This window comes from Stenella coeruleoalba, assembly GCF_951394435.1.
Source record: "Stenella coeruleoalba genome assembly, chromosome: 1".
NCBI classification, from domain to species: domain Eukaryota; kingdom Metazoa; phylum Chordata; class Mammalia; order Artiodactyla; family Delphinidae; genus Stenella; species Stenella coeruleoalba.
Window position 1 is genome coordinate 177,285,391 of NC_137169.1, and position 27,694 is coordinate 177,313,084.

Consider the following 27,694-nt stretch of genomic DNA (forward strand, 5'->3'; position numbering starts at 1 on the left):
CATCTCTACTGTTCCCTCAGTTCCACTTCCACTAAGTGTTAAAATTCACCCAGCTTTAGATGTACAGCTGTGTGGAATTCTCCAGCATCCTGTTGTTTTGGGCAGAGGCACCTTTGTTAAGTTGTGGATGTTTCACTGGTTGTACAGTGAAGGGGACAGGCAAAGGTAGATGCTTCACTCTGCTGTATTTCTGACATTGGTCTATAGTTTTTTCTCAGGATGTTTTCGTCTGGTTTAGGTATTAGCATAATGCTGGCCTCACAGAATGAGTTAGGAAGTAATTCCTCTGCTTCTATACTCCAAGAGATTGTAGAGAATTGGTATAATTTCTTCCTTAAATGTTTGACAGAATTCACTAGGAAACTCATCTGGGCCTGGTGCTTTCTGTTTTGGAAGGTTATTATTTATTGATTCAATTAACTTAAGAGATATAGATCTATTTGGATCACCTATTTCTTCTTGAGTGAGTTTTAGCAGATTATGTCTTTTGAGGAGTCAGTTCATTTCATCTAGGTTATCAAATCTGTGGCATAGAGTTGTTCATAATATTCCTGTGTTATTCTTTTAATTTCCATGGGATCTGTAGTGTCCCCTCTTTTATTCCTGACATCAGTAATTTGTGTCCCACTTTTTTTCCTCCCTTTTTTTTTTTCTTCTTTCCTTTTCTTTTTTTCTTAGTTAGCTCGGGTAGAGGCTTCACCTCTGAAGGATAGTTTTGCAAGGTACAGTATTCCAGGTTGGTGGGTTTTTTTCTTTGAACACTTTAAATCTTTCACTCCAATCTCTTCTTGCTTGCATGATTTCTGAGGAGATGTTAGACGTAATTCTGACCTTTATTCCTTTACAGGTCATGTGCTGTCTTCCTCTGACTTCTTTTGGGATTTTTTTCTTTATTTTTGACATTCTGTGGTTTAAAAAGGATATGCCTAAGTGTATTTTTATTTTTTGGCATTAATCCTGCTTGGTGTTTGTCAGCTTCCTGGATCTGAATTTAGTGTTTGACATTAATTTGGGAAATTCTCAGTCATTATTATTTCAAGCATTTCTTCTGTTCCTTTCTTCTCCTTCTATTATTCACATTATGCATGCATTATTACACCTTTTGTAGCTGTCACACAGTCTAGGATATTCTGTATTCCTCAGTCATTGTTCTCTTTGATTTTTGGTTTCAAGGATTCTATTTTTTTTAATTGAGATATAACTGATACTTAACATTGTGTTATGGGTAAGGTGTACAATGTGTTGATTTGATACATTTATATAGTGCAATATGATTGTCATCATAGCACTTACTAACACATCATGTCACATAATTATAATTTCTTTGAGGAGTCTGTTGATATATCCTGTAGAGATTCTTTCCTTAGCCGTGTCCAGTCCAATAAGCCCACCAAAAGCATTCTTCATTTCTGTTACAGTGCTTTTTTTTTTTTTTAACGTGCCAATTTTTATTTTATTTTATTTTATTATTTATTTATTTATTTATTTTTTGCGGTACGCGGGCCTCTCACTGTTGTGGCCTCTCCGGTGCGGAGCACAGGCTCCGGATGCGCAGGCTCAGCGGCCATGGCTCACGGGCCCAGCCACTCCGCGGCATGTGGGATCCTCCCGGACCAGGGCATGAACCCGCGTCCCCCGCATCGGCAGGCGGACTCCCAACCACTGCGCCACCAGGGAAGCCCTACAGTGCTTTTTTATCTGTAGCATTTCTTTTTGATTCTTTCTTAGGATTTCTATCTCTCGGCTGACACTGTTTTTCTGTTCTTGCATGCTGTCTACTTTATCCATTAGAGCCCTTAGCATATTAGTCATAGTTGTTTTAAATTCCTGGTCTGATAATTCTAACATCCCTGCCACGTCTGGTTGATGTTGCTGTATCTTTTCAAATTGTGTTTTTTGCATTTTGGCATGTTTCGTAATTTTTTTCTTGATAGCTGGACATGCTGTACTGGGTAAAAAGAACTGCTGTAAATAGATCTTTAGTAAGGTGGTGGTCAGGTATTGGGGAAGGGTAAGTATTCTATAGCTCTAGGTCTCTGTTTTTGGTTAAGCTTATGCCTCTGGACCGTGAACTTCAAAACAGTTCCTCACCTTTTTTCCCTTCCCTTTTAGGTGTGACAGGATGTTCAGAGTGGGCTGGCATTGCGTATTTCCCTTCCTTCAGGTCAGTCGGGCTTTAATAATAATAGAGTAGGTTAGGTTCCAGTTAACTAGATTTCCTTGAGGGCTTGCCTTGTTAAGAAGAACAGAATGCCCTTGCATATTTCAAAATGTTTCCTTTCTCCCTTTACCTTGCATAAGTACGAGGGGATTTTTTGCTGATATTCATTATGGGAGCCTGGCTGAGCTTCTGGAGGTAAATTTCACAATACAGTAGGGGCCCACCTTTGACTGGGTCCTCCTGGAATTTTTAACTCTTCAGACTTGTCCACACTGAGCCTCCAACAATTCACCAACTGCAGCTCAGATTTTCCTACCCAGCACTACCTCCTGCAGAGGCTTCTGCTTGTGAATCTTGGCTCCAGTAAGCCATGACTTCCTATGTTTGTCTGTTTCTCCAATCTTGGGGTCAGTGGTTTTACCTGTGTCATCTCCTCTGTTATGGATCTAAGAGTTGTTGATTTTTCAGTTGTCAGTTTTTGACTTGTTATTAGGCTGAAGTGGTGACTTCCAAGCTCCTTACACGTGGAACCAAAAAGTCTTCCGCAATAATTTTATTTATTTATTTATTTATTTATGGCTGCATGGGGTTTTCGTTGCTGCGTGCAGTCTTTCTCTAGTTGCAGCGACTGGGGGCTACTCTTCATTGCAGTGCGCAGGCTTCTCATCGTGGTGGCTTCTCTTGCGGAGCATGGGCTGTAGGTGCGCGAGCTTCAGTAGTTGTAGCAAACGGGCTCAGTAGTTACGGCACATGGGCTTAGTTGCTCGGCAGCATGTGGGATCTTCCCGGACCAGGGCTTGAACCCATGTCCCCTGCACTGGCAAGCAGAGTTTTAACAACTGCACCACCACCAGGGAAGTCCCTTCCTCAATAATTTTTTGAATAAATGAATGAATGATGGGAAAAGGCTGAGATGTGAATTCCTCCTAAAATGAGAGGTTCCAACAACACCTAAGTGTAAGTCATGTAATACAGCAGCTGGGCTAAAGTTACAATTATATTAGGGCATTACGTTTTATATAGTTTAAAATTTATTTGGTGTAGCAAACTTTCTTTAAGGCTGAACTGATTTTTGAGTCTGCGTTAATGGAAAGAAAAGTATGTTGAAGGTTTATATTCATTCACCCAACTATCAGAAAAAATAAATTATACAGTAATCCTTCCCTTTTTCATCCTGATACAATTTATTTCCATAATACTTTTGAAGTTCCAGGTCAATTTGTCTAGAGCCAATTAACTAATAATCAGTCCATATACCAGGTTGCCTAAAATTCAATCTCCTTTTTTTCTGTTTATGTTAGTGTTCTAATTAGCATGGGGGAGGATTTAAGAATTATTTTTTAACCAGCTTATAAAACAGAGTTCCCCATTTACTTTTAATACTTCTAATATGTTATTATCATATTTGAAGTATTTAATTTATTTTTGAACTCTTTAAAGACTTTTAATCTGTGTCTAAAAATCCTTTCTTTAGAATTCCATGTTCCTAACAGTAAATATTTATCAGCACTATACAAGACATAAACAATAACTTGTCAAGTTAGGCTATCTTGATAACATCACTAAGAACAAAAAACGGTATTATTTTGTGCCTTACAATCCAGTAATATTTTATGAATTAGACAGCTTAAATAATAATAACTCTTGTACATTTGACAAGTAATCATCACTGTAATAGGCTTTCGTCTTGACTGTATATACATTTTTAAACATGTTTCTCACTCTAGAAAATGAAACTCTAGAAACCCAAGTCTACCGATTTAGAATGTCATTCTGCAAATTATTTAACATAAAATATCTCAAAGAGCCACAGTTAATGTGAGTGTTGCCTCTAATGTAAAGGAGTTTCTCATATTGCCTGAACTCTAAAGGTAAAAAAGTGACATTCTATTACAAAACAATTACAAGTATTGGCGATATTTGTAATTCTCCTTCCCCATTTTGCCTGCTATTCATCCTTCAAAATTCAATTCAAATGCCATCTCCATAAAACCTTCCTGACCTCTTCCAGAGTAGGGAGCTTCTCTAGGCTACCATATATATATATATACCACTATTTTAATACTTAAAACAATTTTCATTTTTTTAACCCAAGCTGCAGAGAATGTACAGATAAATATTCAAATACAATCTCAAATACAATCTCATAGTGAATCAGCAGTATCTATGACTACATAGCTTTTAATTTCATTTCCCTCTTTTGTCATTCAGTTTCGTTTATTTTAAACTTCTTGGCTGCTACATGTGGAAGGTTAGAGCATTTAAAAAAATTTTTTTTAAAAAAGGTATTACTCTTCCCTACACTCATGCAGAAACTTTAAGAAATTAAAAACCCATTTGGAGCAATAATACCCTTAATCAAAAAAGTTATTAAATTATAAAAGCTGTGGCTTTTAGACAAATGGCAATAATTAAATGTGCTATTAAGGAGGTGTCACTTTTCTAACAACTTCAACCAATTAGGAAAAGGTACTTTCAGAAGTCCCAGGTCTTTATGTCTGCTGTAAACGTAGACCACTTACAACCACTTTCTCTGGTGGGTGGAGCATCCACTAACTGTATCACTTTCTGTTCACTTTCTTTTTCCTGGTCATCGTTTTTAAGAAAAACACAAAGTCCCAGGTATATTTCTACTATAGACTTTCCTATTCCTAGAGACTTATGGAATGTGTTCGTGTGAGTAGTGAAGGGTACTCAAGGAAATATAAACTTCACTTGTGTTGTGTGGGACAAAGACATGAAGATTCAGAAGTGACACTATCATGCCTTCTCAAAGAGAAGACTAGATAGAATACAGGAAAGTCACTGTGTCTCCTGTCTTTTGTGTTGTCAGGAAAACCTAGTGTGGAATGTTGCAATAAATCTATGTCCAGACAAGTATGGAACTCTCTGAATTTACTTAGAACAAACAAATGCTAATTTGGGTGATATGCTGTGTTTATTTCTGCCACTGATAAAATCAGGGGTTGGCAAACTTTCTCCATCAAGGGCCAAATAGTAAATATTTTAGGTTTCTCTAGCCACATATGGTCTCTGTCATACATACACACACACACACACACACACGTGTGTGTGAGTATAAAACGTAAAAATCTTTTCTTAGCTCACAGGCTGTACAAAAACAAGATTGCAGGTCAGATTTTACTCAGAGGCTGTAGTTGGTGGACCCCTGCTATAGATACCTTCAAGAAAGGTACCTTTTAAGACTATTCAGTGCCAATCATGTTTTGGAGAACAGAGTGGGGCTGCAAGAAAAAGAGAATAAAGAATAGTTTGGAAGTATCACTAGTGCTCAAGCTCCATGAATAGCCATTTTATATACTCCAAGATGTACTAGCATTACTACTAAAAAAAAAAAAAAAAAAAAGAGGGTGTCATTCCCTATACTGATCTCACAGAAATTCCCTTTAAGCTGGAAAGCACTTTTTTAAAGTTAGTTTTTATTATAAAGTACTTGTAGAAATGATTTCTAAATCTAGCATACAAAGAACATAAAAGTGCTAGATTATTTCAGCTCCAAGTTCTCTTCTAATTAAGATTCTGTGACTTAAAAAATTTTTTTTCTAAGTTTTTAAATAGAGCATTTGAGAAACTGGTGGGTGAAAGTACACATGATAAGTTGCGTACTACAAGGATCATTTTCAGTACCCAGACACTATAAGTGCTGAAGTCTCTAAAAAAAATTAGCCTGAGCTTAAGTGAAAGAAATTTAAAACAAGCTGCAACTATTTATAAAGAAAAATGAAGCTTCCCTCCTTTTGACTCATCTCCAAATTTAGAAAAGAATTGTAACCTAAGTCCAACCACAATCAATGTAAATTCACTTAAAGCCGCAGATCTTGGTAGCTCATGTCTTACACCAAGGCAAACACTGAAAAGAATATAAACCACTTCAACAAACATGGCAAAGAACACTGAACTTACCTTGAAAAAGTTCAAATTCACTTTCTAAATCAAGGAAAAACCTTAATTGGTAAATTGATATCCTTTTCTCCCAATAGTGTGAACTTGACTGCTAGTAAAAACTAAAATATATGTTCTTATATTTTCTTACATGAATTTAAACAATAATATAACAAAAGACATAATTTTAGAGAGAATAAAAACCCAGGTGATTAAGAAAGTTTATGGTCATAAGGACACTGCCCCTCAAGCTGAGATAATGAACAAAGTAATATTCTCAAGCCAGTGGCCAAATGAATGTACTCCTGTATTCTACTGATAATTAGACACCTCAAAGAGAACCTACAAGAATTAGAGATAAACAAACCTAATTCACTCATTTTAGTATTTCCATTTGTTTTATATGACGAATCTGCAAGAGAGATAGCAAGAAAATGATTAGAGCTGAAAAGGAAATGCATCATATGGTTCTTTACCACAGGTTCATCATCAAAACCTTAACAGATTTTTATCATTTATAACACTTAAAAGGACAGCCATCTATCAAAAAAAAAAAAATCAACCGAATTCTTTTTTAAAGGGAATGATTCAGGAGTAGAAACCTCATGTGAAGATAAATATGCTTCCTTTTTAGTTCCCATGATAAAGCACCCTTATGGGTCTGTAAACTCTAAAAATTAAGTAGAAGTAGACCTCTTGGAATGACATTACTAGTTTTCTTTCACAGTCATGAAATCAATTTAAGGGCAATACTCTTTTAAGGTTTTAGTCAAAAAGAAACGTAATTAAGGCAGGGAAAATTTATAGCCCTGAGCCACAAAGCCTCAGTCTTGAATTTTTTATTAGCATTATACTGGGAAGAATAAAAAGTCCCTGACCCTAATTTAAAACCATTTTGCTAACAAAAAGAATCATAGCAACATATAAGAAACAACCTCTTAAAAAGAATGAGGAAGTCCTTTATACACTTGTATAGAAAGATGTCTCAATATATTTTAAGTAAAAATAAATAAACAATAAGACAGTACAGAAAGGAGTATTTATTGGGCTAAAATTTGGGTTAAAAAAAGAGAGGAAAATATCATTTATACATGAATTTCCCTATATCTCCATAAAATACCTCTGGAAAAATACCTAAGAAACTGACAACATTAGTTGCCTCTGATGAGGAAACTGGGTAGGCAAAGGTCAGAAGGGGCAGGGAGACTTTTCATTGTATATTTATAGAAACTTTTGAATTTTGAACCATATGAATACATGTAGTACTCTATTTAAAAATATAAGAAAGTTGAACCAACAGACAAAACAGTCTCTTACCAGATCTTGAGCTTCTTAGAGGGGGTCTACACAGGCCGATTACAGGATCTTTACTCACCACTAATACAGGAAGAGAAAACATTAAAAATATATATAAAATGTCAAACATATTAGATTTATTATACAATCATCTATTTAGTCAGCCAAGTTTTTTCTGAGCTTTCCATTTTGCTAAGTATGGGAATACAATAGTGAACTAGAGAAAAGTTTCCTGCTATAAAAAATTTATGGACTTGATGGAAAATTTTGCAGTTTTTCTCACCAGACCATATTTGTATAACAAGAAAGGAATATCAAATAACACTCTTCTAAATTTCTCAATTAAGAACCAAAATCTGTACCATAGCACCAACTCAATTATCTACTCCATTTGTGGCATACCCTAATTGTGGATTATTTATGTCATATTTTAATTTGAGGGTTAACTTCCTGAGACTTAATACACTCCCTCCAATTATTTAACCTTGTGTGTGTTCAGGAAATGCAAACTCCAATTTTTAAAACAATGTTAATGTTAGCCAGGTTTCAGACTGTCTATGGTTCAATGGCATAGGGTTAATGAGGAAGCCAATCCCATTAAATAAAATATTAATGTTAGCCTAGAAATCCAAGGTGTGTTTCCTCAAACAGCCTCACACAACATAAAATAAAATGCAATCTACATCTAAATTTGGGTTATATTATGCTTTGTTTCATTTGTTTCTATAAAAAAGCAGTATGTTTGGCTCTGTATGAGAAGTGCAAAAACCACATTCCGAACCAGCTATCCCTGACCCCTGCCATTACACTGGCTGCCCATGTTTGTTTTCACAAAACTGACTTAATCCAATTTCCCTTTACAGTATCAAGAAGAGAAATCTCGAAGGGACACCCATTCATTTGTTCTAAAAATACTTACTGAGCATGATTTTGTACATCTTCAAGACAGAGATGTAGAGAAACAATTAAATTGACTTTGTGTAGCTCAAAAACACAGAACTAAGATCAAGAGAAAGTTACAGCAAAGTAGCTTTTAGTTCAATAGTAAAACGAAAAACAACCAAATTAAGTGTTGTCTCCAAAACAGAATGGAGAGTGAGGGAGTGATTTCCACATCATTGCAGATGATCAACAATGCACAGATACATGTTAGCAGAGGGACACCTACACTGATAGAAACTCTGAGTAGATGACTTCCCTAAATCTTCCAGTTCTAAGATTATTATCAGTTGTTAGAATTTCACATATCAGGTATTTAGAACTTACATAAGCAGCTTTAAAAAGAAATCTTGTACATGTCTGTTACTCTTATTATTACAACTACCTTCCTCTTTTTCTCCTCTGTATTCCCATCCTTTTCAGGTTTAATTAAAACCTAAAACTTAACTTACTCTATAGACATCAATTACTATTTCAGTCCCCATCTTTTCATTTGAGCTTTTCTTGTATGCTCTACCATATATATAGCCCTATGTAAGATACTTGAAGGAGACAGAGTAGCCCAGAGAGGTATTAGAGAATAAAATAACAAGTACCCTTCTTTAGTAGCAATCTCCTTCCTTTGTCTGCTGCTTTTGCTCACCACTGCACCCCCAGGCTCTAGAAAGGGGACTGGTATAAAGTAGGTGCTCAATAATATCTGGAGAATGGATGAATGCTGTAACTACAGGAGCCAAAGAATCAAATGTTGATGACAAAATAGAAGGTATTAAAAATATTTAACCATAATTATTTAGCCAGAAACCATAACTGTTAAAAATATTTAACTTTAGGAAAAGTAAATGAAATTTTCCTACTGTATTTTTAGATTATGAAATTAGTTTCATGAAAGGAATGAACCTGGCCATAGAAGAAGTTATATAGATATTGTGGACTGAACTGACTGAACAACCTAATGGCTATTTCAATGTGAAAATAATGCAATTCTGAAACTTCAAACATTAAGCAGAGTTTAAACCATATCCCTATTCTAAACTAATACAATCAACATTTTTTCACAACTTCAAAAACAGGATGACAAATGATGTAGTTGTCTTTATTAGGTTGTTTTAGAAAGTGGCCCCTTGCTTTAGGTCATTAGTTTCAAGGACATTTTTGGATAAAGTTCTCTCAGACCACACCACTGGCCCTATATACAATTATGGCACAACTCTGAATACCAAAGTTAAACTGAAAGTCTATGATTCTACAAGAAGGAAGGGACTATCTTTTTTCTTTTTTAATTGATGTATAGTCAATTTACAATGTTGTATTAAGTTTCTGGTGTATAGCAAAGTGATTCAGTTATATATATATATTCTTTTTCATATACTTTTCCATTACGGTTTCTTATAGGATACTGAATATAGTTCCCTGTGCTATACAGTAGGACTTTGTTGTTTATCTATTTTATATATAATAGTTTGTATCTGCCAATCCCAAACTCCTAATTTATCCTTCCTCCACCCCGCTTACCACTTTGGTAACCATAAATTTGTTTTCTAAGTCTGTGAATCTGTTTCTTTTTTGTAAATAAGTTCATTTGTATCATATTTTAGATTCCACATATAAGTGATATAATATTTGTCTTTCTCTGTCTGACTTCACTTAGTATGATAATCTCTAGGTCCTTCCATGTTGCTGCAAATGGCATTATTTCATTCTTTTTAATGGCTGAGTAGTATTCCATTGTGTGTTGTGTGTGTACACATATACATATACACATACCACTTCTTTATCCATTCAGCTGTTGATGGACATTTAGGTTGCTTCCATGTCTTAGCTACTGTAAACAGTGCTGCTATAAACATACGGGTGCATGTATCTTTTCGAATTAGAGTTTTCTCTGGATATGTGCCCAGGAGTGGGATTGCAGGATCATACGGCAACTCTATTTTTAGTTTTTTTAAGGAACCTCCAAACTGTTTTCCATAGTGACTGCACCAATTTACATTCCCTCAAACAAGGAAGGGCCTACCTTAAACTTGCACTTAAAGCAGTTTTCCATCAAAGTTGACTCCTGTTTAAATAATTCCTTTGCTAGAAAGACTTTATAATCATTCATTTAATGACTTCCCTAAACTCTTTCTCCTTTTATTAAGAGGAATGATACAGGAGCATGCCAAGTGCTAGATGCAGTATAATTTTTAAAAGCACCTTTTAGAGTAAGAGAACCCCGACTATCTCAAGTCTCCCAAAGATGCACATATCCTTATTTCTAGTTATATTGTAGCACAGTATGATATCGATATATTCCAGGTAATCTATGCATGAGTTCCATCGATCTATCATCTATACTGGGAAATGTTTTGTCTTTTCCGTTACCAACTATAGCATAAGCTTCTTGAGAAAAAAGAAATGCTTAAGCAAAATTTTATGAACTTCATATCTCCTGTAAAGTGCTGTGAGGAAAAAAACCCCACCTTATATCTGTATGTTTTACTGGGTACAAACTGACTTGGCAAGTACTATATCATTTTTGCAGTGGCCTTGTGAGTTAGGCTGGGTAAGTCATACAGATAAAGGCCTGAGGTTCAAGGTGAGTAGCTAATTCAACCAAGGTCCGGTGCTCTTTCCACAACATTATGCAGCCATGTACCTCAACAGCAGTCCTTAAATACAGGCCTAATGTGAACTCCAAAAGACTGTACGAGACATTGTATTTTATAATCGTTTTATAATGGTCTATAGGCTGGTGCTCAACAGTCTTCATTACATCAGTTTACTTAACTCCATAATTTTTATAAATTTACCGTAGATTTTAAAAATGAGAGGTTTTTGTTCCTCCCGGTATAAGGGACATGAATTAAATCTCCAGTAAATAAAATTTCAAGAATATGGTTTTTCCACATGGCCTAGAAGGACTTCCCTGGTGGCAGAGTGGTCAAGAATCTGCCTGGGGCTTCCCTGGTGGCGCAGTGGTTGAGAGTCTGCCTGCCGATGCAGGGGATACGGGTTCGTGCCCCGGTCTGGGAGGATCCCATGTGCTGCGGAGCGGCTGGGCCCGTGAGCCATGGCCGCTGAGCCTGCGTGTCCGAAGCCTGTGCTCCGCAACGGGAGAGGCCACAACAGTGAGAGGCCCGCGTACCGCAAAAAAAAAGAAAAGAATCTGCCTGCCAATGCAGGGGACACGGGTTCGAGCCCTGGTCCTGGAAGATCTCACATGCCACAGAGCAACTAAGCCCATGTGCCACAACTACTGAGCCTGTGCTCCAGAGCCCGCAAGCCACAACTACTGAGCCTGAGTGCCACAACTACTGAAGTCTGTGTGCCTAGAGCCCGTGCTCCGCAACAAGAGAAGCCACCACAATAAGAAGCCCATGCACTGCAACGAAGGGTAGCCCCTGCTCACCACAACTAGAGAAAGCCCACGCACAGTAATTAAGATCCAACGCAGCCAAAAATAAATAAACAAATCTTAAAAAAACAATGGCCTGGAAAATCTGTTTATAGCACCTATCACTCAAAGCATTTTCCTAAGGTAGTTTATAATCTTAATATAGTACCATAGGCTGTTCAAGGAATTAAGCATAAAGGGTGTGTTATTTGGAACTGAACTTGAACCAGATATTTATTCATTCTAAACTGAGAACAGAACAGTTTAAATTATAAGGAATAATCTTATTAGAAGCAATGGGTAAGGAAAGAAGTCAGGATTTGCGTTTAAAAATAAAAAGCCAGAGATGATCAGTTTCAATAGCTACAATCATTTATTGCTGTGGACTTTCCTAATATCAAAAAAAGCAAACTGAAAATAAATGGAACTAAAAACCAAAGGATGTTACGCGTTAATGACAACTTAATCCTTTCCCTTGCTTTTCAAAATAGTTTAAACAGGTTTTAAAACGTTAAGTAGACTATCAAATGTACCCTATTGTCATGTTACATTGATACTAAGATGCAAATATTTTTACACTTTAACATCTCTGAAAGTGGGATGTATCATAAAATCTAAGGCATATTACAGTTTAATTGGCAGCATTTCTTCCTCTTAGGTGGTACATAAAACAATGACAGTATATCTTACAACTGATGAGATCTTAGATTTGATGAAATATATTATCAAACTGAGATCGACCATATTGTGTCATGATTTTACAATGCAGACCATTTAATCCATTTTATTTTATTTATTTATTTTTGGCTGCATTGGGTCTTCATTGCTGCATGCGGGCTTTCTCTAGTTGTGCCGAGCTGGGCTACTCGCTGTTGCGGTGCGCGGGCTTCTCACTGCGGTGGCTTCTCTTGTTGTGGAGCACCAGCTCTAGGTGCGCGGGCTTCAGTAGCTGTGGCTCGCGGTCTCTAGAGCGCAGGCTCAGTAGTTGTGGCGCACGGGCTTAGTTGTTCCACGGCATGTGGGATCTTCCCGGACCAGGGCTCGAACCTGTGTCCCTGCGTTGGCAGGAGGATTCTTAACCACTGCGCCACCAGGGAAGCCCTTAATCCGTTTCAAATGGAAAGTAGTGTGACATATTCATTCATTCAACACTTAACAAGCTTTACTGAGTAGTAATTATTACACGGGACAGTGACAGTGAGGTACTTGGGGCAAATGAAAGGGCTTTGGAGAAGACAAACCTGGGTCTGAATTTGGCTCAGTTACAAGCAAGTAATCTTAGAGAAAAGTTAGCTACTCTGAGCTCCAGTTTTCTCACCAAAAAATGGGTACATCTATCCTGCATAGTTATGTGAATGAATTAACATACACCAAGTATATGGTATTTAGTAGGTACTCAGGTATGTGCCCTGTCTTTTCTTGACACGTCCTACTATTGCTTAATTCAATAAACAACCTATACAGAAGATTCACTGAAACCCTGAATGAGGTATGATCTGCGACCCTTGATAGACCAGGCTATCATCTATACATAAAAAAAGCAGCCACGTAAGGAAAACAATAAACTCACTCTTCTTACCTGGAGTCTGTGTCCTCCTGATAGTATTCTTTGAGACGGTTGGGCTTAAAACAGTTTGTGAAGGTGGTTCATCCTCTAAAGAAAAGATATGACAATTTTAGAATTCAGAATATGTGAACTGAGTAGAGATTATGTATATTAACAGCAATATATAAACAGAAATGCAAGTAATTCATCCCTTCAGAAATGTGTTATTAGGTTTACCAAAACTTAGGAATTTAACTAGCCAGAACTACTCTTTAAGACAATATAAAAATAAACTATTCACCAATGATGCTTTACAACAAAATTACATTACTTTAGAAAATTTAAAAGATGGGCTAAAGCAGAAGAATGAAAAACGTGTAGATCCTTATAGATTTACTAAAATAGAAGTATATCCTTTATGTGTTAAAAAAAATTAGCTTATACAACTGCACCAGCCTGTGTGGGAGAGTCAATACAATTTAACATACATATTTTTTGCCTTCTAAAGCAGTCTTCCAGATATTGGAGATACAGAATGAACATAAGCACGGAAGTATAACGTGGTCCTTCAAATACATAAATATATATGTAGGGTCTTTGTCTTCAGAAGTTGACAATCTTAAAAGAGAGATAAAACTAACATATATATGGGTTAAACTGTCTTGAATTGCTACTCCCAATACTAATTTACATTATCTTTAACATAGTTTCCAAAATCAACACATCTTCCAATGTGGCAGCACTTCGTGTTAGCTCGTAAATGTGCAGCCTATTACTCTGCTCTAAACTGAAAATCCACCTCCTCTTCATCATATCCATCAAAGGTCTATCACTAACTATGTAATTCCATTATGATTCAAATCCCCCGATTTTACCTCATAGGTGCCCTACGGGGAGCCAACATGAAACTTCATCTGTGACTCAGTGTTAGATAGGGGAGAGGGGGCAGGGTGGGAGAGGATGGATTAAGGGAGCCGATTCATCTGTGACTTTCCTAAAACTATACAATCACCTTGTCAGTATCCTTGCGGCCCATTCAGACGACAACTAATTAAAAGTCTTGCTTTGTTTGGCTACTACTTAACCATTGACGGTCCCCAACATGCGAATTTTCGCCAGAGACCACCACACTCTAGAAAGAGCGATCAGCTCAAGTTTATCAGGCACTGGGAAGCTTCAAGTTCAGGATAACTGCCTTACCCTATTTCGGTGTAAGTATTTGGGTGGGCCCTCAAATCAATTCATCAACTACACTTGTCCTCAAAACGGCCACTCACAAAATTCCCCTCCCTCTCTCCCCACCTGGGTAGTGATGGAAAAAGACTGGAAGGTTAGATGAGAACCAAAATTTTCAGCTAGGGACTTCTGGCCTCTGAGAGTTAAAAGAGGAAATGGAAGTGGCTTTGGTAGAAACATCCGCAGGACAAAGAGAACCGATACGAAACCCAGCCCGGAGTGATTCAGTGTCCCGCCTGCCGCCTAACTCGCCGTCCCAACGTGCAAGCCTGCAGAAAAGAGGCAATCCTGACACCCCTAAATTGATGCCTAAGGATGCACGCGGCTCCACGGCTCTGCTCAAGTAGCTCCGCACGACTGCCTTCCCTTCCAGTGCCCCCGCCCCTGCCGCTTTCCCGCCAGCGGTCGGGGCGGACCGGGCGTCGGGTCGCACGCCCATCCGGGCGGAGGAGCCCCGAGGGGGTGAGGTCCAGAAAAGCACACGCCCGGCCGAGGCGCACACGCCCTCTGCGCGCGCACGCTCGCGGCACTCCCTTCCTGGCTCGGGGCTGAGACTGTTAACCTCTGTCGGCCTCACCTTCGGATGAATGGGAGTCCCGTAATCCTCTCCTGGTCGTAACCGGAGACGGCTGCAGCGGAGGCGGCTCTGAGTGCTGCTGCTGCTGGAGGCGAGTAGCCCTTCGCGTCTTCATCTCGGCTTCCTGGAGTCGCGGCTGCCTCCGCTGCCGAGACCGAAGGTAATAGGAGCGTTCTCTCACTTCCTCTTTCGCCGAATCGGGCCGGAACTCTTCTAGCGGAATTTGTCTTCCCACCGGGGCCTTTTCTTTGGCCGCCCGGGGCTCGAAGTCGCCGTACACTTCGGGCGGCTCTTCTGAGAACCTCACTTCCCACCGGCCGTGGCGCGACGGCGTAGGAGATCTATACGCAGGCGCGTCGCTGCCGCCGCCATTTTGAGGGGCGAGCCGGGGCCTCGCCTCCCGTAGCGGAGCCCTGGGCGTGACGTACAGCCCCCATCCTTCCCTCCCCGGCTCCGCCCGCCACCCCTCGCCTGCCATAGTTGTTGACGTAGCTTGAGTCGATCGAGAAGGTGTTTTGGAGGGCCTGTAGAGTCTCCCGCCGTTGGTGGCGATGGTTTTTCGGGTGTTCGGCAGTGGTGTCGACGGTCAGGGAGGCAGTTGAGAGTCGCTGGGGCTGCCGCCTGCGTCGTCGCTGCTGTGCTGCAAACCCGCCTCTGGGCCCATCGTGTGTTCTGAGGGCTGTGAGAGAGGCAGTGCCTGTGCTGGGTCAGCTGCCGCGGGTCACTCCCGCCTCCTGGCTGAAGGCACCAAAGAGGAGGAGAAGAGGGAGGAGGACGTCGCTGTCCTTGGCCTTCAGGGAGGGAAGGAGGGGACGACGGAGAAGAGACCACTGGTTGGGCAGAGTGCCGGTACTCAGCCCGCTGCTCCTGGCAACTGTTGCCGGCACGCAGGAGACGTCCGGCTCGTCCCCCAGTACCGAGAACCTGGGAAAGGCGGAGTGGAGGGGAAGTTTCGGTCCTCACCCCCAGGCTGTTGCGCAGTTTTCCCGCAGCCTCTGATCGACTGCTGCCTCCGCCGTACCTTTCCGAGTGTTTCTTAGCAGGGGTTGATAAGAAAGATACTTTTGCAGGTGTCATCTTGGAGAAAATTTTAGTTTCAAGGTCCTTGGGAAGGCATTTAACCACTTTTTAAGTTTTAAGTCCCTCGTTGAGTGTACGAAATCGGATCTACAGGCATACTGGGGTGGATTAACATTTGCAAAATGTGCGCATAGCAAGCAGTCTTATTCCTGGTTTCGTATAAAAGCTCTAGTCCAGCAGCACTGTTCAGAAAGCTTGCTAGTGCTGTGTTATGGACAGTGAAAAATGAACAAATACTTTAATTAATGACGGCACTGTAATTTTCACTTGTGATCCATTATTTTTACTTTGATTCTGGGCATGACTTGATACACTGCATTTGATATAGGGTTTTCCTGCGTTTAGTTTACTGAATAAGAAAGCATGATAAAAGCCTATGTTCCACCTCTGTGTATCGTATTTGCAGATGTGGATAATCTGCAAATATCTAACCGAATTTAGACACACTGAAGGAATGTTAATTTAGTATAAAGTCTGAACAATTATTGAAAAAAGATTAATCTTGCCTTCAAATATACACACACTTCTTGGACGGCTTTCTATAATTGATTTTAGTGACTAGATTTAAAAAGTTGCAATTTGGATAGCAATTATAATGAACGAGTCTGAAAATTTTGAAGGTATTTGTTTATTCTTTCATGTATTTAAAATCACTTTAGAATGTTTTTGAGCAACTCATTTGTCCAAGCTGGGCACAGATTTCAATTTAATTAAATCTTAAGGTGTTCAATGTTTTCACTAATTGTCCAAAAATTTGGCCACAGACAAGAGGAATTACATGCTTTAGAGAATCACCTAGGTTTTTGCCTGTGAGGAGATTCATTTAGTTGAGCTTTTGTTTTTACTGTATACAATATAGACAAAGAAACTGAAGGAATAGCAACATGGGAGATGCTACTTTTTAAAAAAATCTTTTGTCTTAAGGGAAAATGAAAAGCATGTTCTCCCTCTTCAGCCTGAGTTAGATAGTATATTTGCAAGATTCGTGGGACTTAGTCTTTTCTGACAAAATGCTGAGAAGTGTTGATACTTGGTTAATACCTGGCTTTTATTTAACTAATGCTTTATGAGGTACCTACTATATTACTCATTATTAACATATAATAGTAAAAGTTCTGTAATGAAATTATTAAAGAATATAAAACTTTATAGTATTAATGTACAAAGTTCATATTATGAACAGTAATGCATATATTAAGAGCCTCTTTAAAACAGTTACCAGGACAGGTGACTATATGGAAACTTGGTTACAGATTGTAAAACTTAGTTTGGGGGGACATATTAAGAAAGAGAGGACAGGAGGTTCTATATATTATTGAATATTCAGTACATGTGTTATTTTGTAATTAAAAATGCTTGTAAGAGTTTAGGAATGGTTTTCAAAGAAACAGATCATGAGACGCTTGAAGTAAAATCAGAGGAACGGCAACTTTAATTTAGCATTAACACATATATTTGCTTAGGATTTTCCCTCTTTATCTAGGTAATAAGGATACATAATCCTAGCCCTGCCATACGTGCCTCCCACGCCTTAGCAACTTTACAAATACCAACTTTCATCACTAACTGAGAGGTAAAGGTAAACCCTTGTCAAACCAGATATTCTGCTGTAGCTGTTTTCCAAACTACAAGGGTGGCCGAAAAGAGGTGAGACAGAGACAGACTCATAGCTAATATTATAAGGGAATTGCTGGGCTGCCAATACCAAGAGAGGAAGCATGAGCTCCAGATGTTAAACAATTACTTTGGGAGTTTGAGATATGTAGAGGAATTCAGTGAATCAAAACAGAACAAGAGAAGAAATGATTACAACAAAGAATGTACTCATCAATTTAATTCATATATTTATTAAACACAGAATAGATGCTTAATAAATATATGAATTAAATTAATGAGTGTTCTTTACCCTGAGGGAATTTGCCATATACTAGGGAAGACAGATATACAAAAAATTATAATTCAGGTTAAATGACTGGCAATTTAAGGACCTAGGTATTAGGCCTAAGTCTAGAAATCTAATGTTCTTGACAATGGATTTCTAAATAAAGCATTTTTTTTTTTTTTTTTTTTTTTTTTTTTTGCGGTACGCGGGCCTCTCACTGTTGTGGCCTCTCCCGTTGCGGAGCACAGGCTCCGGACGCGCAGGCTCAGCGGCCATGGCTCACGGGCCCAGCCGCTCCGTGGCATGTGGGATCCTCCTGGACCGGGGCACAAACCCGTGTCCCCTGCATCGGCAGGCGGACTCTCAACCACTGCGCCACCAGGGAAACCCCAATAAGATAATTTTTGTACATGAGTTTTTTGTTTAGGGTAAGCAGAAATCCTGTTGTTTACTGAGAAAGCATTTATCAATTAATTGTACATAATATCCACACTTTTGATCAGAGAAATAACTTTGGGATTATATCTTAGTAGAAGGAGGAAACATTGTTATTTTTAATAAGGAAAAGATTGAAATATTAAATAAGAGGAAGTAAAGACAGTAGCTAGCTGCATTTATTCCCCATCCTCACAAGTGATAGAAAAAATACTTTAAAGACGGTTAATACAAATGAAAATGTCTAGAAATGAAGTGATTAGAATATAAGTCTTCCACTTATTCTTTGTTGAATTAGAAATTGCAGTCAATTAAACAGCGTCTAAGAATGTTCCCAAATCCCGTGTCTTCTGCCAAAAAAAGGATGGTTGAGAGGTGAAGACACCAAAAAATCAGTTACATGAAGAATCAGTAATCCAGTAAATTATTGAGCTAGTGCTATGTACTAGGCAAACCCTGTTCTAGGTGCTGGGGATACAGCAGTAAAAGAAGAGACCAGGGCTTCCCTGGTGGCGCAGCGGTTGGGAGTCCACCTGCCGATGCAGGGGACACGGGTTCGTGCCCTGGTCCAGGAGGATCCCACATGCCGCAGAGCGGCTAGGCCCATAAGCCATGGCCGCTGAGCCAGCATATCCGGAGCCTGTGCTCCGCAACGAGAGAGGCCACGACAGTGAGAGGCCCACATAACGCAAAAAAAAAAAAAAAAAAAAAAAGAAGAGACCAGAAGGCAACCCTCCCTGCCTTCTAGGCTTTTATATTCTATGGGAGTCAGATAAAAATCAAAGTAAGTACAATAGTGTGTTGGTCAGGAGTGTTATGGGGAAAAATCAGGAAAGGGGAAGTGAGATTTATGTGAGTAGATTTCTTCTATGTTGTATTGAATTGGTGCAGGTCAGGAACAGGACTTTTAGACTTACTTGACTTTGCCCTTAACCAATTATGTGTTCTTGCGTAAATTGCTTGCCATCTCTCAATTTTCATTTTTATAAAATTAATAGATTAAGATAATAGCTATTTTTTATTCATCATTTACTAATGTCGTTTAGTAGACACTGTTATGTAGATTAGCTCATTTACTCACAACCACCTTATGAGGTACTATGTATGTAGCGTTGTCTGCATTTGACAAGAGCAAACTCGGGCTTAGATTAAGCAACTCCTTTGAGGACATGCACCTCGTAATGGTAGAGGCCGGCTTCTAAGTCAAGTCTGACTGGTGCTTGCCAGTATCATTGGCTAGTACCTCTCACTGTGTTGGTTCCATTAGTTCCTCGAGCCTATGAACTTTAGGTCTTTATGAGGGTTTAGGGTCCTCCAGGGTCTTGCAGGGATGCCTGCCTCCGGGTCTGGTAGCAGCCTGAGAACGCGGGGAGGCTTGCGGTTCTGCCGCTGCACTCACCGCACCTCCAGCCTCCAGCTCGGCCGCTGGCCGCCTGCGGGGAGGAGGGGCCGGCACCTACCAGTCCCAGCATTCCGCGGGCGCCTACCCTCCCCGCGGAGGTCGCGGTCACGTGGGCAGGGACGGGACGACGTTCTGTTCCGCCGCGTCGGAGGGGTGCAGCTCAGCGTTGTGGAGCAGAAAGAACACTCTAAGGGCTCTCCTGACATTGACAGTCGACGATTTAAAACCCCGCTAGAATTTGTAAGTAAAATTTGTATACAACTTTTCCATGTTTTAATATTTGATCTGATACCTTCTTTTTAAATATCTTTCAGAAACGGTCCTTCCCCACCCCCACCTCCTTACCGCAAAAACCTTAAACGGAGCAGGTTGGAGGTATATTTTTGTTTTGGAGTGAAAAAAGAGAAACAGAATCATATAAACATTAAACAGAATAAGGTGGGAATAAATGTTTGGTTTGGACTTTGAGACGAGAAGCAGAATTCCTATAAGGTTCAAATGTAAACGGGAAATCTACCAGTGCAGGTGTTGATTACTCCCTTTACCTTCATGCTTAACAGGATCCCATCATTCGTCTTTTTAATCTTTATAAGATAGTGTCCGCGTTCCCCCGCCGCCGCCCCGCCATCCCTCACTTGCCACCCCTGCCTTTTAGCCTTTATGGTGCTAAAAAGAGAGAAGTTTTAGTAAGACCCTGCAATTACCAATTAATTACATATTATATATGTAGTCCCAATTGTATTTCATACCCGAGAAAGTTTACCCCTTTTTCCTTCCTTCAAAAAAGTTTACTCTCTACTTAATCAGTAGTGCTTAATTGTTAGACTTTATACACAGTTACAGAAATCAGTTAATCTGATTCAACACACTGTTTCAATTTTACCTGTCTTTAGGTTTTAAAACATTTTATTTTGGATCTATATGAGAGATCCTTTCCTTGTCTCTGTTAAGAATTAGGGCTGTGGCTGTTATCCGTATTTATCAGTTTTGTTTTTCAAGCACAGGATTACTATATAAATGGTCAGTGGGAAATAATCTAATTTAAAAAGGAACTTACTGGTAGAGGAACTAAAAATTTTCCTGGAATCCTTTGTGTGGATTAGAACGGTTTGAAAACTGACATTTGCTGTGAAAACTTTGGGAGTCTCTCCTGAGTACTGCTTATGCTGAATGCAGAGCCCAGAACTTGATTACCAGTTTTACTCTGGTTTATCGTAACCATAAGTGACTCAGTTCAGCTCTACTTCACTTGTTTTTCTTCCTAGTGTAGAGATAATACTAGCCTGAGAGCTTCTATAAGTAACAAATAAAGTAAGAAGAATTTAGCTAATTATTTGAGGATTATTGGGTATTTAAATAACGTATAGCGTCTTGTATGTAATTTATTTTTGCGTAGGCGGTAATTTTAAACTGTATACCATGGAAATCCACATTTCTCTGAAGTGCCACTTGAATTTCCTGAAGGAAAGTTTGCTGAGAGAAGCCTTGTCTGCTTTATGCTGTTTTTCATTTTTCATTTAGAATTTTAATTGTGTTAAAATTTCATTAATAGTCTATATTTTATAATGACTACTGTGTCCCACAAGAGATAAGTCAATATAGTGATTATACTTTATCGTAAGTTTTGCACAGCAAATCAAGCATTTGTGAATAAAGAAAGATGTCTCCAACATTGGTTATGAGCATAGACTTCGGAGTCAGAGCTGAGTTTGAATTCCTGTTCTGTCAATTTGTGGCTTGGGCAGGTTGCTTTATCTCTCTGAGCCCATTACCTCATCTTTAAAGTGGAGAGTCATAGGGTTATTTGGAATATTAAATGGGTTTAAGGACTCAATAAGTGGAAACAGTTATTACTAATTGGACTACTTTCTTCTTTACTAATGTTAAAGGAAGTGGCACATGGTTTTGATAATCAAAATAGAAAGGAAGAAAATTCACCAATTATTCCACTACCTGGACAAATCAAATTGTTTTTATTTTTATATACTCTTCTTTAGCTCTTGATCATGGGTGTACATAATGTAAATATAATAACATTTTTGCCAAAAGGCAAATTTAAAACATTAATTTGTAAACTTCTGAGGGTTTTGTTTTAATTATATAAATAGAGCTCTCTGGTTCTGCCTTTATTTTGATCTACTAGTGAAGAAACAGCAGAACTTTCCTTTAGCACAGTGTCCACTTGCTTTCCCCATTCCGAAAAATAAAACGTCTAGTTGCACTTTTACTTAACAGTTCAAATAATAATAAACACATCCTGAGACTTCTTTTGTGCCCCCATAGCGGTAAGTGCTGCACATTATCACTTTAACCCTCATAATGCTTCTTTCATCTGGGTAGTTATTCCATTTTGTGGTTAAGAAAACCAGGGAAATAGAGCAGAGTTCACCAAGTCAGGTGCTGGAGCAGTCATTCAGGCCTAGGCAGTCTGACTTTAGAGGACTGTGCTGGGAGGATTTCATATTTATAGATTCACTATATGGATGTTGAGTCATATATGTAGGCAGGAGATGGTCCTGCAGGCTGACTTAAACTTCTTTGTATAAGAGTAACAATATTTGTACTTTATAACTACCATGACCACCACATGTAAAAAAAATTTTGTAGGAAAACAAGAGTAGGGAAGTGTTCAGTGCCTTAACAGATGAGGCATTCACCTATAGTTTTATTAGTTGTGGCAGTAAAAATATAATTTATGCACAAGTTATTAAGAGTAAATTTTCCCTTTTTTTATTAGGGATAGATATAGTAAACATAGGGTTTATAGTGATGGAAAGCTAACTCTTCTTCATTAAAGCAGTGTTTCATGTTTCTTAAATTTTATAGTGAGCATCAGAATCATCTGGTGAGCCTGTTAAAACAAATTCCTGCACCAGACCCTCAAAGATTCTAGTCTGGTAGGTCTGGGGTGGGTCCCAAGAGTTTGCATTTCTAATAGGTTCCCAGGTGATGCTAATGATTTCCAGCTAATGAGTTTAGTAAGGAAACAAATAATAGTGGGGGTTGTCCAAATTGTTGACCCGATGGTGAAACCCCAGTAGCAATGAGCACCCAGCTCTTGTTTTTAAACACTATCCTCTGATAAAAGGAACTAGGATTTTTTTTTTTTTTTTTTTTTTTGAGCCGTACTTGATTCCAGGTCTGAGTCAGGGAAAATACAAGGTGAGCCTGGAACATCTTGTGGTGCTTGAAATTAAGTAAATGCTCAAAAAGGTTTGGGAGCTTGTTGAAAGGACACAGGAGGAACTTGAAGGAGCTTGATGGCCAAAGTTGGAACAACCTGAGTAATAAAATGAGTAATGGTACTACTGGATTTTAACCCATAGAATAAAGTAAAGTAAGTGGCCATGAGTCCATACTGACATAGTTGATAAATAAATAGAATTCAAGAAGGGACAGCTCTTTCTTAGAGAAGAATTCCAATGAGTAAACATGGTAAAAAGGAAACAAAATCACTATTAGACAAACAGCCGCGTAGTAATTATTGCAGATAAAATCTACCTATAATACTGGTAGGTGAAATTTTGAGGAAAATCAGGGTATTTGCATAGTCTCAAAATATCTCCCCAATATAATTATTAGCTACAAAGGAAAAATAGTAACTTGACAGTGGAGATACTGTGTTAACCAACTGATTGAGGTTAACATCACCAGTAATAAGACATACAGACATCATGACCCCAGTGATATGATGCACTTAGAAGGACTCAACATTATTTCTGTGGTATTATTCTTGCCAAAAATGCATAAACTCTTTATCTTTCTACTCACAAATTGAGGGACATTCTACAAAGTAACTGGCTAGTACTTTTCAAAAGTGTAAAGGTCACAAAGACCAGGGAAAGTCACAGATAATTAGAGACAGAAACTGTCACGGATTGGAGACTCAGGAGAATTGACAACTAAATGCAGTGGTGGATCCCAGATTGGACTATGGAACAGAAAAGGGACATTAGTGGAGAAACTGGTACAATTCGAGCAGTCTGTAGTTTAGTTAATTGACTTGTACCAATGTTAATTTCTTGGTTTTGTAACTGTATTTTATGAGTTGTTGACTTTAGGAGAAACTGGGTAAAGGGTATAAGGAACTCTCTGCACTATTTTTGCAACTTTTCTACAAGTTTAAAATTCGTTCAAAATAAAACATTTAATAACAATGTGCTGGCTTCCTGTAGATACTAAAGATGATTAGAGGAGTTGAGCTAAAACTGGGAATTAGTTATGCCACCCACTGTTGGAAATCGTAGCAAACTCTTTGATCTTTGTGTGTTGCTTTTTGCCTCTGCGTGGGTCAGCCTAAATGTGAAATGCAAATCGAGGGAGTAAGAAGGGTAAGAAGGAAAGGAAATTTTTTCTCTATCCTCAGAAAAAATTTATATCTGAACTGCTCCAGACATCCAGTCCCTATATAAGAAACAGTTCCCTAAGAAAGTAAGTGGAGTGCTTTTTGTTTCTAGTTTTTAGTACTTTCTCAACCTCCCCTTCAAAAATATGGAATAAGTACTATTTAGTGAAAACACTGGGAAATGAGTGGGAAATCTTGAAAATAATAATCCTGGCATATTATGACAATGGATATGGTGCAGAGGCGTGGGCAAGACTTAGATACTTAGTTTTCAACACAGACACAAATAGCTGATACAAGTATATAAATACCTAACCTTAGCACTAGGTCTCACTGTTGAAAACTGCATATTAACTTTAAAGGTTTGGCTGCTGGTGTTTTAAATTGAAACTGTAGATAGAATTTGAACCATGGACTTTTGTCCATTGGGGCAAAGTAGATTGAAGTGCACCAGTAAAATTTTAAACCAGTTGTTCCCCTTTATGGAATGCCAGCAATGCACACACACACCTGTTATGTTTGTCAGTTCCTTTTTTTTTTTGTTATTTTTATTTTTGGCTTCGCCGCAAGGCTTGTGGGATCTTAGTTCCCCAAGCAGGGATTGAACCCAGGTCCTCGACAGTGAGAGCTCGGAGTCCTAACCACTGGACTGCCAGGGAGTTCCCTGTTTCTCAACTCCTGGGTGACTCAAGATCATATTTTTTGTTTGGCTTATCTATTTTCGTAAGAGGGAACAGTGTGTGTGCTCAACAGTGTTGAAGATTGTGCCTTCTCTCTGTGATCTCAAGACTGCCAAATTAAAAGTAGTTCCTCACAAAACAGGCTGAAACCTTTTTTCAGGAGCATGTATTTTCATAATATATTTTAAGCAAAGAATTATTTTAGATTATGTGAATTTAAAAAGAAGAGTGATTCTTTTTTTTCATACTCCTTAATCTCCCAACATCTAAATTCAGAACTAGTTAATGAAATATGAAGCTCTTGAGATTTCACTTCGTGTGTGAAACTTATCAGAGAAGCTGTCTCATACAAAAAATAGTTTTGATTATTGAGTAGTGTTAGAATAAATTATTCCATGGGAGAAAATATTTAAAATGGAAATGCAAGAAAATTTAGAGCATTTATATTTTTTCTATGTGTCTGTTCTTTTGATTTTATATATCATATGAGGACTTGGCTGAGGCTGAAGTTTAAGTGATATATTTGCCTGGAGCAGTCATCCCAGTCCTGACTCAATCTGAAACTTATATTATCCTATCACTAAAAAGAACAAGAGGGACTTCCCTGCTGATGCAGTGGATAGGACTCCAAGCTCCCAATGCAGGGGGCCCAGGTTCGATCCCTGGTCAGGGAACCAGATACCACATGCATGCCACAACTAAGGAGCCCAGCTGTCACAACTAAGACCCATTGCAACCAAATAAATAAATATTCTAAATAAATAAATAAAAAGAACAAGAGAATTTTTGTTTATCAGAGGCAGATTTGAGCTAGCTTACTAACATCAATTCAGGAAATAGCGAAGAATGATACAGACTCAATATTTAGAGATGCTAATTATTTAATATGTATTAAGCTGCCATCATTAATAGTGTAAATTTCACTGGTTTGAATAGAACTGCATTTTCTATTTTGATGTTAAAGTGCTTATTTTCTAAATTTTCCTCTAATAAATCTACAGGATGAAACTTAAATATACTTTAGTTCTCATACACAAAAAGTCTGATCTGGGAAGTCCCTGTTGGTGCAGTGCTAAGGACTTGCCACTTTCACTGCCAAGGCCCAGGGTCAATTTCTGGTCGGGGAACTAAGATCCCACAAGCCACGCAACGCAGCCCAAAAAAAAAAAAAAAATCTGATAGAAAATATTTGTGAAAAAAAATTCAGAAAGTTCCAAAAAGCAAAACTTGAACTTGCTGTGCTCTGGCAGCTATTTACATAGCATTTACATTACATTAGGTATTATAAGTAATCTTGAGATGATTTAAAGTATACAGCAGGATGTGCATGGGTTATATGCAGATACTACGCCATTTTATGTAAGGGACTTGAGTGTCCCTCTGGTCCTTGCATTTTGGTATCTGTGGGTGGTCCTGGAATGAATCCCCCACTGATACTGAAAGATGACTGTATAGCATTTATGTGGTAGGGAAGCCCTTTAAATTTGTTTTTTGCCCACTGTTGTTGGCTGCAAGGTTCGCTTGAAGATAAGGACATTCCAACTTCTGTGGGCCTTCCTGAATTTCCTGTGATCTCTACAGGCAGTCTTTTTATATCTATCGAAAAGCTCTTAGCCTTTACCTAAAGCATTGGTTCCAATCTGGATTCCCTCGACATCTGGAAGCTCTGTAAGATTTTTCTCTCTGTATGTATAGTATTTGGCATTGGGCCTAGTACGTGGCAGTTTCCTCAGTAACTTAAACAATAATCAGTTGAGTAATGGTGGTTCCCAAGGTATTTTTTGCATTTCTACCAGCCTGGTGGTAATCATACATTTACCTCAGATCAACCACTTTTTTTTTTTTTTTTCCCCCAGATCAACCACTTTCGACTTAAGCTAATGGAGTTGAGGAAGGAAACAAATCCAGAGTAGCCGAAATCTCTCTGACTTTATGTTATAGGCATTTTGAATATTATCTGTAATTTAAAATATTGAAAATTTCTAAATCAGGGCTATTAACACTAGTTTTTTTCTTGTTTTTATTAGAAGTTCTGATTGGCAGACCTACATGTCTAATTAATAAAATGAGAAAACGAAGTTATTACAAGAATGGTAGTTGTTCAGGGATCCTTCCATATTGAGATCTGGGGAGGGGGGTGCCAGGAATAAAAATTGCCTTTGATGGTAAAATGATTAGGAACCATTCATGCCCAATGGTTCTGAACCATTCCTTTGGGAATCTAAAAGTGTGTACAGTTGACCTTTGAACAACACAGTTTGAATTGTGTGGGTCCACTTACATGCAGATTTTTTTCAACAATAAATATTTCAGTACTACACGGTCTGTGGTTGATTGAATCCGAGGATGCAGAACGATGGCTACAGAGGAACTGCATATACGAAGGGCTGACTGTAAGTTACATGCAGATTTTTGATTACTTGAAGGTTGGTACCCCTAACCCCCACGTTGTTCAAGGATCAGCTGTACTCTCTTTCCAGAAAAAAATGCACATGTGTACATAAAAAATTTTATATGTAATTTCAGGGGATTTAGGACTCCCTGAAATGTATCCTGGATTTTTTTGTGTGAAAGTGGAAAATTATGGGAGAGAGTTTCTCCCACCCCCACTTTAATATAATACACACAATTGAAGAGTATCCTGTAACTTTGCAAATAGCTTATGAAAGGGTTTTCTAAAACTCAACAGTCACTGCTTCAGAAAGGCAGTGTCTTATAGTGGTTAAGAGTACAGGCTCTGGAACCAATCTTCTTGAATTCAAATACTGATTTCTCTACAAAGACCTGTGTGGCTCTGGGCAAGTTGCTCAGCCTCTCTGTTTCTTTAACTATAGAG

General features: G+C 38.6%; 2 protein-coding genes across 11 annotated transcripts in view; one reads left to right on the top strand and one right to left on the bottom strand.

The window, feature by feature from the left end:
• The window catches only part of TOR1AIP1 (torsin 1A interacting protein 1), a 53,852-nt gene extending 37,892 nt beyond the window's left edge, over positions 1 to 15,960 (bottom strand). The window contains exons 1-4 of one of the 7 annotated variants that reach the window (XM_079914242.1): positions 15,035 to 15,960; positions 13,255 to 13,329; positions 7,382 to 7,441; positions 6,432 to 6,476 (exon numbers count right to left, since the gene is read on the bottom strand). In XM_079914242.1, coding sequence (XP_079770368.1) covers positions 6,432 to 6,476; positions 7,382 to 7,441; positions 13,255 to 13,329; positions 15,035 to 15,512 — 658 coding nt within the window. In that variant the 5' untranslated portion in view covers positions 15,513 to 15,960. The remainder of the gene's footprint in view (positions 1 to 6,431; positions 6,477 to 7,381; positions 7,442 to 13,254; positions 13,330 to 15,034) is intronic. The other 6 variants (XM_079914238.1, XM_079914239.1, XM_079914241.1 and 3 more) reach the window with 6 other exon arrangements.
• The window catches only part of LOC307182790 (torsin-1A-interacting protein 2-like), a 40,745-nt gene continuing 28,110 nt past the window's right edge, over positions 15,060 to 27,694 (top strand). Inside the window, exons 1-2 of one of the 4 annotated variants that reach the window (XM_079914308.1) lie at positions 19,983 to 20,073; positions 27,172 to 27,251. The gene's annotated coding sequence lies outside the window, so the exon portion shown is untranslated. Of the gene's footprint in view, positions 15,195 to 19,934; positions 20,074 to 20,147; positions 27,252 to 27,694 lie in introns of those variants that run through there. The other 3 variants (XM_079914307.1, XM_079914305.1, XM_079914306.1) reach the window with 3 other exon arrangements.